Source organism: Penicillium crustosum, assembly GCF_028827405.1.
Source record: "Penicillium crustosum strain IBT 35664 chromosome Unknown utg000002l_segment0_segment0, whole genome shotgun sequence".
NCBI classification, from domain to species: domain Eukaryota; kingdom Fungi; phylum Ascomycota; class Eurotiomycetes; order Eurotiales; family Aspergillaceae; genus Penicillium; species Penicillium crustosum.
In genome coordinates this window covers 6,738,086-6,751,154 of record NW_026623123.1, presented here as the reverse complement: position 1 = coordinate 6,751,154, position 13,069 = coordinate 6,738,086, and the positions used below count along the sequence as shown (strand labels likewise).

General features: G+C 44.2%; 4 protein-coding genes across 4 annotated transcripts; 3 read left to right on the top strand and 1 right to left on the bottom strand.

Moving 5' to 3' along the window:
- Positions 1 to 2,239: 2,239 nt before the first annotated feature.
- Positions 2,240 to 2,722, top strand: N7487_006089 (uncharacterized protein; the record flags this gene model as incomplete). Its single annotated transcript, XM_056873836.1, has 1 exon — positions 2,240 to 2,722. One exon carries the CDS (start codon positions 2,240 to 2,242, stop codon positions 2,720 to 2,722), a length of 483 nt encoding a protein of 160 aa, XP_056731556.1.
- A 2,100-nt stretch (positions 2,723 to 4,822) lies between these two features.
- Positions 4,823 to 5,002, bottom strand: N7487_006088 (uncharacterized protein; the record flags this gene model as incomplete). The annotated part of the gene is made up of 1 exon (XM_056873835.1): positions 4,823 to 5,002. One exon carries the CDS (start codon positions 5,000 to 5,002, stop codon positions 4,823 to 4,825), a length of 180 nt encoding a protein of 59 aa, XP_056731555.1.
- A 4,072-nt stretch (positions 5,003 to 9,074) lies between these two features.
- Positions 9,075 to 10,031, top strand: flbD (putative MYB family conidiophore development protein FlbD; the record flags this gene model as incomplete). The annotated part of the gene is made up of 1 exon (XM_056873834.1): positions 9,075 to 10,031. The coding sequence occupies one exon, from the start codon at positions 9,075 to 9,077 to the stop codon at positions 10,029 to 10,031; it is 957 nt and encodes a 318-aa protein (XP_056731554.1).
- Positions 10,032 to 10,720: 689 nt separating this feature from the next.
- Positions 10,721 to 11,449, top strand: N7487_006086 (uncharacterized protein; the record flags this gene model as incomplete). The annotated part of the gene is made up of 2 exons (XM_056873833.1): positions 10,721 to 10,833; positions 11,347 to 11,449. 2 exons carry the CDS (start codon positions 10,721 to 10,723, stop codon positions 11,447 to 11,449), a joined length of 216 nt encoding a protein of 71 aa, XP_056731553.1.
- Between the last annotated feature and the right edge of the window lie 1,620 nt (positions 11,450 to 13,069).

Genomic DNA, 13,069 nt, shown 5'->3' with positions numbered 1-13,069 from the left:
AACCACCCCAGCCACATGGTACTTTCATGATCTGCTCTATAATTGGTCCTATAATAATGCCCCATTTTATGCCTCATCTACTCCGTAGACAGGGCTAATTTCGTACGTTTTAGGGAGAAAATTGCCATGGTGTCGGAAGTTGCAATGTTCCTACAAAGTACTTGGTATAGCTTCGCTTCGCTTTGTTGGTTTCGCTATAAAAGCTGTAGATTTGAGAGGACATCGAAAGGATCATATGGGGCAAGAGAGAGTATACACCTCACTGTCTGTGAAATACCTTAGAACACAAATTTGAAGTTAGGGCTTTTTTTATCGTTCTTATATGGTTTTCTCACCCACATCTTTTCTTCCTCTCGTCCATCCACGAGTTCATTATATCTTCTTCTTTCTTTTTATATCTCCAATTCTAGTGAGAACATCTTAGAGGCTGGGGTGGTGGGCACCGATGATTACAAGGATCGGCAAAAAACCCCCGGTTCAAATATGAAAGCATTCAAGACCCTCGAATCTTAGCTTGGCAGTTGTCTAAGAGGGGTCTGTTGCCCCTAAATATAGCGCTAATATATAAAAACATGCAGCATGCGAAGAATCATTCATTGTATCCGATATCACAACCTAGATGATTGCGAGTCAAGTTAGAGAATGTCTGGTGGATGGTTGGAGACACTGATAGTAAATCAGAGAAGGACGATGTCAAACCTTGACCTCGACACTAGCCTTTGTCAGTGTTGAAGTCCCTCCAACTCTGGCTAGTCATGTAGTCCTTATGCCCATCGAGATTGACTCCGACTCGTGTGTCACGGGTTAGTTATAACTCCGGCCACGGCGTAATCCGGGCGCCACAATCATGGCTTACCAGTCTTGTTCACTTTTTTACATTGACTTAATGGTCTAGTACGCCACCGACATCCGGTATTCCGGACCTGACACGATCTCGTACTGGACTAAACCAATATGTATGTCCTCAAGTAGAATACATATAAGGTTAGAAATGCTTGTTATAGGATCTACTAAAAATCCCTTGTTTAGACTATTCTATAGATAAATTCAGTGGTTGCTATATTGTGTCAAAGTCACAATCAAAATGGGGTTCTCATTCGATAAGGCGCTTCCATAAAACACGGTACCCTAACCCAGGGGCTTCGGATAACGGTATAGGATTAGCTACGTCCACATAAGCACTAGACAGCCCTGGGGAGATTTAGCTCCGTTTTGATTTGGTCCCTGAATATATAGGATCCACCTTGGGGCAAAGCTATCGGTTAATTTCACCAACTTTGTATAAGCTGCAGCTTCCAGCCCCTCAATGTCAGACGGGGTTCAAGGCTTATTTACATTGGCGAGCTTAGCACAAAGCTTTTTTTTTATATTTGAGCCGGCCATTTCCGCCAACGAGCAATCTTGCTGAAATCAAGCACCAAACGCCTGGGAAGATAGCATATCATGGGGGCTGTGAGATTACTTGTTTTAGCACAGGCTCTGCTCCTGTCACTAGCCAACGCCGACGCATCAAATCTGAATCCCAAGGGCAATGGTTGTGTCAACCCCAGCGGCTATCTTCAATGCTACCAAAAGAATATTGATCAGCTTTCGGTTTGCATGACAAATGCAAAGAAAACTTGCGATGGAGATTCCCTGCAGGAGTGTGAATTAGCCTGTGGAAACGTTCAGTTGGCTGCGAATATCGGTTGCTGGCTGACGGATTGCTGGAATCAGGTCTGTCAAGATCCTCTCTTTCAAGATTCCTCTCCTGACATTCATCAATTGTAGGTGTATTCATGCGCTTACCAAGAAACTGCTTTGCAATACCTCGAGGGTGCAGATAGAGTACAAGGCTCGCTGGATATTCCCTACTACCCTGCACCAGACAACGCGCCTGGTGGATGCGGTAAGATCCTGATTTACATCCAAAGCTTGTACTACAGCACACGAACTGACAAGCTCTTGAACACAGTGTGTAATCTAGGTTATGTCTGGGGAAACTTCACGGTGACTTATGTGCAGCAGTCAAATGTCTGTGAGGCATATGACATAGTCTCTGCTGGTCTGAGCACTGCCACTAGTTGTGAGTGCTGTTTGGAGTCATCTATTTTGTCGAAGTGAGTAATGCACCACCCCTACGAGAGTTGTGCCTATCTGAAGGAATCCGAACCCTCCATCTGACCATCCTCGCTTTCCAACTTATAGCATCATCGAAACATGTCCTCACAACGACCTTTCCGATCTAGCCATCGACATAATGGTCAAAAGCTTCGAGCTTGGCTATAACCAATCTGCCTCTGACAACTGCGCTATCCTCGATGACAATACCGGTAGCCAGTGTATTTCATCATTCTCAATTGATAGTGAGGCAAGCACGTGGTACAATCCAGGTCAACTTCCGTCAGGATTTCCTGGAACGGCACCTCTCTCGGACACCACCGATGCGGGAAGTCTCACAAGTGCTCCCGATCCGTACACATTTTCGCTCTTTCCAGCTTACACCTCCGTCATTACCCCGGCTCCATATAACGCGAAGGCTGTCGCTACAGCAAACACGAGATCTACAGTCCAAACTGGTACAGGGACCGGTACAGAATCTAGTGCTACAGGAACAGACTCCGCGAGCTCATCTACAACCAGTAAAGGTGCTGCGAAAAATATCGTTTCCCCTATTAGCTCTGAGCTTGGTGTCTGGGGTATCGCTATATATACCATAGCCTTTGTCATTCGTCTGGTGTAGTGTTAGTCGTATAGAGAGAATACTATATGACTGAAATACTGTTTGACACACGTCGTTAAAAGCTTAACCGTTATATTTATTCAAACATCTAAAACTTTGTATCCTTCACGTTCTCTAGCTAAGAAGACTGGCGAGATGATGGTATAGTAGCTGAATCAAAGTATATAATTTTCACCACAGATACTACCATAACGGCTACCCCAACTAGAATAACCACCATGGGACTGGAGTTTACTCAAATTAGGATGACCTACAGTTTTCAATGCTCGAATTTCCATATAAAAGGACCTTGCACCAAATTTCGCGAGAATAGCTACTTCCTTGCAACACTCAGGTCATGTATTGCCCAAATTAGTAGAGTTAAGGTGAGTCATCAATTTATACATCCAAAAGAGGAAAACCTTGGCAAAATTATGCACATAGAGCCGATTATAGAGCAGATCATGGAAGTACTATGTGGCTAGGATGATTCGAAGGTTGTTGTTTTTACTATGGTGATACCACGATAAATAACACTTAGGTAGAAACACTGTGGCAACAGTAAAATTGCTGTGCCCACAGTACTATTCTACCCAACCCTCCAAGGATCCCCTCACCCTCACATCCCTACATCAAAATCCAAACATCAATCCCTACCCCCTAAGAATCCCTTACATTGCCACGCCTTCATTGTCAAATATCAATAGTCAATTCCTGTCTCAGCCAAGTAAGCCCGTTCGCTTCACAACTCCCACGAGAGCGACAACCCATGCAAGCCGAATCCACCCGCCCCATGTGCGGTGTCATATCCCCCAGCCCTAGCTGAATTACCCCGTTCGGCCTGTGGCGTGCTCAGGTGTGTGTGGAGGGTACAGACATGGCTGAGTCGGTTATGGTGCGTTGTGAGTGGTGTGGCGCGGGTGGGGATCAAGCCACGGAGATTTAGGGCGCTGGACCGGTCGATTAGCCGCAAAATCGGGGACTTTGAATTATTGAACGTGAATGGTGACCTGTTTTTGGCTATTGATTTTGGGATTGTATATTAGATTGTAAGATATTAATTGTTGCTATGTATGGAGTATATGGTACAGGGATATATATTAAGGATGTAGTATGTAGTTATAAAGTGCGGAGTACGGAGTTATAGTACTCCGGGACTTTTGGGAATGGACCTAATTGGGAATGTGTTTCGCGGGTAGGTCTTGTTTGACTTGAAATTATGTTGGTTTTTGTTCGATTAGATGAGAACAAATACTATGTGCTGAAACGTTGAGCATTCAATGCTCATATTTTGTTGTAGTTTGCTGGTTATATATATCAGCACTACAGATGTACACATAACTCTACTAAGCCGATCACATGTCTAAATCCCATAGTTATAATTTGCGGTCCTCCGCGGAAAAAATTGCATCATTGATAATGACGATCAGCGAGACCGAGAGCGAGACCTAACACCGAGATCTCTCAATCGAGACTAACGATAACAGTAAGCCAAGGTCAAGCCCTAAACAATGGGATTACCGTTGCGTCACGCGCCCCCTACCATTTACAGCTCTCCCTGCAAGCCCACAAGCCCACAAGCCCTAGTCTCACCTTTCCCCTGAAACGAGGCTCAAAGTGGAAAAAGGGGGAGAACCAGAACCATTGGCCCAGGCAAACGAAATGGGGCGCAATCTATATAGTATCCTCCGGACGCAAATGTTCGGGCTTGAGGGGGTCTGGTGGAGAGATGGTAAATTTTTGCTATGGTATTTGCCGTGGGCGGGCAGGAACTGCTCCGTTCAGGTTCCACCCTAACACTCACGGCCCCTCCTCGTCTTTCGGACAAAAAGCTGCTATGAGCAGGATGACGGTTTGGCCCCAAAGTTTCAAAATAACAGTGGTAGGGGGTTTATTCATTTCCCCAAGATATGAACAATCATATCTAATTGGGTTCTTTGTCTTTGTACCTTTGTACCTTTTGCGGGAACGATTGAGTTTGGACCGGATAGATAGGGTTGTTCGGATTTTGTAGTAGTCGTGCTTTGTATATTGTACTCTGTAGGTTATAATATTATCATGCTTTGCCAGGATACATTCTACATAATACTTGTTCTCCTTAATGTTGAAAATTTGCACATGTTAGGGAGTTCTAAACTTAGGAACGGGATGAGGAACGGGATGAGGAACGGGATGAGGAACGGGATGAGGAACGGGATGAGGAATGGGATCAGGAATGGGATCAGGAACTGGATCTCCCAAACTGGTTCGCATCAGGATCTTTACAGTTCGGGTGGGGCCTTCATCTGGTCCGTTCTCCATTTCGGTTTTTCAGTTATCCGACGTAATCGCAAGCTTTTCCGAGGTCAACGTTAAGACTGTTTGTGATATGGGTACGGAGTACCTGTTTCGTATCTTGTTTTACAACGTATGTAGGTTCAACAGTATACGCAGAGAGAGTTGTATTCGTATATGTTGCACAAGGTAGATAATATATTCAAATTCATCAGTGTTACTATAGTATACAAGAGGTAGTGGGATCTGCCGTTTTTCAAATTTTACTAAGCAGTAGGATTGTACGAATGTACGAATTTACGGGGTGAAGTATGACAGCGTAGGCCCAAACGGTTTCCCACAGATCGGGCACCATGCGAGTGGTCCCCGATATCTAAAGCCCGAGAAGGTGGGCCACCAATCACGGGCCAGGCTGCGGTGTCATGGCCTTGGAGCAAATTCAAATTCAAATTATATTCAAATTATATTCTAATTCAGATTCAAATTTAACTCAAAGTCAAAATTAAATCCATTTTTTAATTTCACAACCTAAATTCAAATTCATATACACTTTTGTAAGTGCATATTTCCCGTTGTGTATGTTATATGCAAGTTGCATCACTTGCCGATTAGAGGGTACTACATAATACTTGTCTGTATTGTACATTGTACTCCGTAACTCCGGAGACCACGGGTTGGTTCCATGTTCCCTACACCTCCATTTTCCATAACGCGTGGATTGTACCTGTATAGTACTTCGATGATCCACCTCGTGTCGTGTTGATGAACATATCACAAAAGTACATCCCATTACCTAAAAGGGAATGAGAACAACTAGGCAGTCTTAATCCCTGAACACTGCCAATAGCTACAATAATAAATGAGAATCTAGAACGATGAATGATGTATGTACTCGGTACTGGGTACTCCGTATTCCGTCTAGCTATACAATATAGCTTCCCCACAGCTTTTAACTCCATAAGCAAATGCGAAACAAAACTCGCTAAATGAACCCAAATCGGGTTACAATAGATTGTATCCACGTGACCCAAACGGCGAAAAGGGGGCCACAGGAACGTCGTGCTTGGACCCTCTCTGGGCTGCAACGCCATGCGGAAGGCCCGACAGTCAGGAAACAGCTGCGAGACCGTTCGCTCCACATTTAGACTTCTTAGTGACGGGTACCCCGTTGAGCTTCAATATCAAACTTCAAGATCTTTTTTTTAAACTACATTGATATGGGGATATTCTAGTATTTGATGGTTCTTGTGTATTAGATCTACTTACTATCTTCCTTTACACTTGATACGCTACTTCTCTCCCCCTCAATACCAGCGCTTAAGCACCCGATCTAAGCTCGAGCGCACGGGGCTACGTGATCAGCGTTGATCCCTGCACGCCGACAGGGATTTATCTCAAATACTTGCCGTGTCTCTGATTGGCGAACAGACAGGGGGGAGGGGGAACAATAGTCTACCTTGAGTAAACGGTAAAACAAATCCAAAAATATAAATACAAAAAAAAAAAAAAAACTGACAGGTCGAATCTCGGGTACACCCCAGTCGATGTTGCATTCCAGGACGACGGGTTCATCCTTTCAGAAACGGTTTTTCCCAGGAGTACGGAAATCCGATCTGGCTGTCCACACGAGGATTTGTCCACATGGCTACACAAGAAGGTCATCCATAGATGTTTGCCTTTTTCATTTTCTAGAACCATGTTTCACACCCCAGAATACAACCTTGGAAGTAGAACCACAGAAAGGGGGGAGGGGGAATCAATTAATGTCTTTTTCTCCACATTCTTTTTAATTTTTGAATCTATAGATAGCCTTGTTGGAATGCCCCAAACATTGATTAATGGTTAATCTACGGAGTATATAGACAGGATGTATAAATCCAATTTTTGTTTTCTTCCAATCTGGTGTGTGAAATAGATTAAAATGATCAAATAAATTAAAGATGCCCATATCCGCCTATCCTTAACCGAACTGGCAGTCCCACTAACAATGACAAATACCTGGGGGACCAATCAACATCCTAGTGTCTCCATATGGATGCATGTAAGGTCTACCCCTGGAAGATTTAAATTACAATATGTACCCTAATCCGGTACATATTGTATGGTATGTATGTATTTTATGTATTCTCACAGTGGCTGTTCTCACCCAGGGTTCGAAGTATACCATCTGGTAAAGAAAAAAGCAAAAAAAAGGTGTGGCTTGCGTTTCAACGGTTTCCACCGGTGGAGATCTCAGCTGCGACATGCCTAATCAGGTAGTCTGGAAACTTCGCACTCGTCGATCTTTTTCTTCGATCCTCGATCTCGCCTTCTGATGCATCCATCCTTTCTTTCTGGTACACCAGTGCTTAGACTGGAAATAGTCTGTGGACTGTGGAAAAGGACGGGAAAAAAAAATTAGATTGACCTAATACTTGTTCTGTTACGGTCTAGCGGGAATGATTAAAGATATCCAGTGTATCCAGATTGGAATGGATAACGTCACATCCCGTGTCTTTGCAATTGTATAGTACCTTTTTCTCTCCCTTGGCATCGGGGTTAACGACACCCATTTTCGGTTTGATTTCACTACTTCCCCCCTTGGGCGTCATGGAGAGGATCCACGGTCAACTGTCAGTGACAGGTGGCAGGTGGCCCATGCGCTTTTATTTTATTTTTATTTTTCAATTATGTCTTGTTCTTTTTCTCAAAATGGATTTTATAATATAAATTAGTGACCATTTTAAACCGGATTAAGCGACCTTCGATATTGATCTCGAAAACCAGGAATGCAAGTCCATCACGTTTGTGATGGGGTTTAAGCCATATGGAAGACAGGCTGCAAGGCATACCCCAAATATACAAATTCCCAAGCCAATAGTATCAACACCAAGATATGGAATCTAATAATCCATGTTACATATATAAAATATATTAAAAAAAAGTGAACTCCGATCTGGGTCTTCAGGGATAGCTCGGTGTTGTTCGGGGAGGCTGAAGCTTTTCCTGTCATCGCACGGAGGCACCGATTTCCCCATACTATTGAATCCAAAAAAGGGATAAAAGAAAAAAAAATAAGTCCCAAGGCTGTATCTTCACGGACGGCGCCCGAACGAGAGGCATTTGTCAATCCAAACTCGGTCCACCGGTCCACTGCTCCACTCGTGGATCCTCGCGAGGTCAAAGAAGGGAACCCTGGTCGAACCAATGAAATGTCGGACTTGACCGATTGAATATGGATCTAGTATAAATCGAGAAAAAAGTGTTGTGCATGGCTGGCTGAGTGGAATCTGGGACGTCTAACCGCTTGTCACTCGGAAGCTAGATCTGCCCCTGGCTGTTTTTGGTTTGACCCCTTTCTGGTAGTAGTTGTTTTACTTATATTATTATTTTGTAACATTGTTATTGTTATTGTAGATGAATGTAGCTATAATTACTTTTTAGGTTGTAGAAGGAAGGTCTTTGAAACTGAGTATACTTACTATATCTAGAACTGAAGGAAAGTTGCTTTTTCTTTCTTCTAGATTACCATGGCCATGGGAATCAAACAAAGAGCATATACATAAAAGAAAATAGACAAAAAATATGAAATATAAAAAAATAATATCCAAAATAAATCCCAAAAAAGAAAATAGTAAGCGCCATGAATGATTTGGAATTCCAGCAACGGGGCTCAGGGTCGATCACTCCGATCTTTTTCTCTTTTACGCGTCTTTCCTCAGCCCGAATTCCCGGGTGGTACTGAAGATCCTAACGGAGCATTCTTCCACTCCCCACGATCTATAGATTACAATAGTCTGTATTAATAATTTTTTTATTTAATTTTTTTAATAATTTTTAATTATTTAATTATTCTATTTATTTAATATATTACCCTTTAACCTGTATTATTCCGAACTGTCAGCTCCGAGATCTTGGATCGTGATCTTCCATAGCGGGACCTGTGTTTTTTTTCTTTTGGACCCATCCCCCTGGTACTTAAGACTTGACACTGTCCGGATATACTATAATAACCTCTTCCTCTACCTTCATACTTTTTTTTTGATACTTCTAACTATCAACATCCTCTCTCTCTCTCTCTCCATCATCTCTATCATCCACTATCTACTCTACTCTCATAATGCCTGTTTCACACCGTCGTGGTCCTTGGGTTCCAGAGGAAGACCAACTCCTCACCCAACTGGTCCGCGAACAAGGCCCAAACAACTGGGTTCGCATCTCTCAACACATGCACTACCGCTCACCTAAGCAATGTCGCGAGCGTTTCCACCAAAATCTCAAGCCCTCGCTAAACAGAGAGCCCATCTCCGCCGAAGAAGGTCTGATAATCGAGCGCATGGTCAACGAAATGGGAAAACGCTGGGCTGAGATCGCCCGCCGTCTGGGAAACCGCAGCGACAACGCAGTCAAGAACTGGTGGAATGGAAGCATGAACCGCAAGAAGCGTGGCCTGTCCACCCCCACCACCTCCCGCACTTATACAGGCCGCATCGAAGCTCCTTACACCCGCGCCTCAGCAATGAGCCCAGCTCGCTCCCGCTTCTCCAGTTCTTCTGTTTCTTCTCGCCCCTCATGGACAGAGTCCATCGAGACCGCTATTTCTGAACAATACTCCCACTCCCGCCGAGAATCACTGGCTTCTTCCACCCGCCAGCTCTCCCCCATCTATACCCTCCCCTCCATCAACCGACCAATCGAAACTCCCCTCACTTCGCCTGCTTTCTCAGAGGCTTCACACACTACCTCCTGTGAGCCGCCTTCTATGGTCTCAGATCACAATTCTGTCTGCTCTTCTTCACCCCGCACTTTCCCCTCCCCGCAACTCCTGCCTTTGCCTGTCGACCTGCGCTCGCAGTACGAGATCCGGAGGCCTAGTGTCCACGTTGTCGAGGACTCGCCTAGCTACCCGGCTCGCTCTCTGGAGTCTTTGTCAGAGATTGCCTCTACACAACGTTGGATGGGCCACCAGCCTACTCTGGCTTCATGGCACCAGCCTACGGATTTGCCCAAGCCTTGGATCTCCAGATCTGAGCCTGCTCGTGACACTCGCATGGGAGTGCATAACTTGCTCAACTGAAAAAATCATCAAAGAAAAAAAAAAAAAAAACATGCATCCATCATGATTTTTACGAGTCTCATTTCTCACCTGTTTTTTTTCTCTTGTTCTATACTCCTGATTCCCCTTCGCGCTCGGGTCCACCGATGGAACCCTTCTTGTACATTTCAAAAGCTCGATTTTCCTTGTGTGTCTATGTTCTCTAATAGGGAGTTATTTATGATTTTCTTTTGTATACTCTTAATGTGTATTACCATGGTTCGGATCTTGAAACTCTGTTCTTTTGGGCCTTTTTGAGGCTCGGTTCTACGTTGAATGATTATTCTTTTCTTTTTACATTTTTTTACTGTGTGTTCGATCAGGCACGCAATTTGGAGAGATTGGGCTCTCTATTTCTGCTTGGATGGCACAATACCCTGTTTATAGTACTGATCTAATTCGAATAATAATAATAATATTTAACAATTCTACTACATTACATACAACCATTTTATCTCTTACCCCAAACACTCATTGCTACGTTATATACAGATAACGCAAGTCGTACATATACCAATGTAAGAGGCAAAAAAAAAAAAACAGACTTTTGTACTCCCACACGTCCCCCGTTCCAGCCAGCCTCTGGTCTAATATTGCAGGCATCAACAGGGAATGCAGATTCACAGCCTCCAACCGTTTCGTTATCCCCTTTGCACGGGTCCCCATGAGGAATGCGCCACCGGGCACACGCTGTGCTCACGAGGACGGGACGCAAGGGATGTGAGAGCATGAGGCCTGGTTCTGGTTCTGGACAGGGCCTAAGCACGGAAGTAAGGACCCACCCGTTTGTCTGACAAGGCAAGGTTAGGAGATCTGGCGAACACAATGGAACATGTGTGGTGATAATATGTTGTATGTATGTAGATTGAAACAGATGTAAGTGGGACTGTTGCAGATGACTACATACAACATAGTGACATAGTTTATGCACATGTACACTAGACTTCCAACTAGGGGAGGGGGTTCGGGTGTACACGATGTAGGTAGTTACTATTTAGTCCTAAGGAAAAAACCGATGAGCTGTTGAGCTGGTGCTAGTTATGTTTCATGACAACTAATGTTCATGTATATTGCCTGCATCCAGACCCAGGATCATGGCCAGGAGACGTAATGTGATGCATACATGTACATAATATAATGCATAACCCATGGGCTCATTCCTGCACAGTGATAGACAAGAACTAGAACTAGAACCTAGACCTTGAACCTGGACATCAGAGACATGACACGCACTCCCACACCTCTCACAGGATGTTGATAAAAACCATAAATAAAAAATATTTTTTTAAAAAACAAGAGGTCTACTCGAGAGGTTCGTCCGCGTCTGCAGGAGAAAATGGAAAATCAAACGGTCTGGCACCGTCCACAACCCCTCCCGTCCCGATCTGGAATATGATTGACACAGGAATCCCACGTCCACTCACAAGGAATAATGGAAGATATGGCGCGGACAAGTCCAAAGACAGTCTAACACAGCACATTAAGCACACTATACAATGTACCATACCTAAATATTCCAAGAGCGAGAGCGAGAGAGAAAGAAGGATCAGCGGGACGAACCATATCCAGTAGTTTAGTATGAGGGGCTGGGATTATGTACGCCACACGACCAGGGTTAGACATCATTACATTATTACATATCACCTAGAGTCTACTTTTTTTTCACAGAGTGCAGGTCCGCCTATCCGCCCCCCCATTTGGGCTCTGTATGAAAATCGCTATGCTACTGGCTACTTTCGTAGCCAGTTAATGCGGGTTGGGTTTCGCTCGGATCGCCCAAGACGGGATGAGCGTTTGGGATGAGTCTGTGGCCAATCAGTGGAGGGGGTCCCAATGCATAAGGACGGATTGGTCACCTTCTGGCGGGATGAACGGCGGGGCTCTCAGGTGGGGATTTGGTTGGTCTTGCATGGATCGTGGAGTTCGTGCATGTATGCAAGTCGTCTCTTTTTTTTGCTTTCTCGTCGGGTTGGGCTTTCCGCTTCCCCCGTGAGGCGGCTTTTTGGTGTAGGTTGGGCTTTGGCCGTTGAGGTTTGGTATTTTTTTTTAACTTATGTTGTATTTGGGGGTTGGGTTTGGGGGGTTTGGGGGGGTCATGGTACATGTAATTAACTGAATTTATGTCATTTCAGGGTTGGTTTTATCATTTTATCGTTTTATTACGGAGTATTTCATTTCATTTTTGGTTATTCCGGGTTTCATCTCGGGTTTTGTCTCTGTTTCGAGTCTGTTTCCCTTTTTGGCTTTTTGGCCGTCATCACTATAGGGATGATTATGATCGTCTATTATATCGAATTATTTCAAGACATTGAAGACTGGCAAACCTGGAAGCGTCCTTTCCAGCTCCACATTATTATTATAACAAAAATGATGTCAGCCAGCCAGCTATTACTTCCACACACCATCTTTGTTCAGCTTGAGACTATCGAAGTGATCGGGTATTGTGTACCATTCGCCGACTAAGGATCTATCCAATCAGATTGGGTAGATTACCTTTCAGTGTGATAGAGTAACAGTAGTTCGGTCAATCAGGACATAAATTACATGTGATCCTATTTTGTAGGTACAAGGTAACCCTGATACTTCAACATTGACATTGTCAAGGAACTACAGGTTCCCAGTATGGTATTTTGAATCTTTTAGCTTAATTCCCGGCCGGCTATACGGACATCCATACATCCATACTTGTGTTTACCTGTTTTCTGTCGGTGGATCTAAACGGGATGCGGACCGTGGAACTCACACGGGAGAAAACTTTGCTGTGATGGGTACGATTCATCATTTTCATCTTGTTTTTATATTCTTCTGCCTGGTAGGAGTACGATACTGAGGGTAGCTGTTTTATTTTACTCTTACACACAAAGAAAGCCCGAGTCTCAGAAAAAAAAATAGCCCCAATGAAACTTTAATTCCTTCCAAGGCATAGGCAAAGAAAGTTCAATGACTGCCGCTAACACTGCCCTGGCCACCGCTCGGCACCTGCACACGATGACAAAAATGGAAAACGGCGCCAAGGCCAG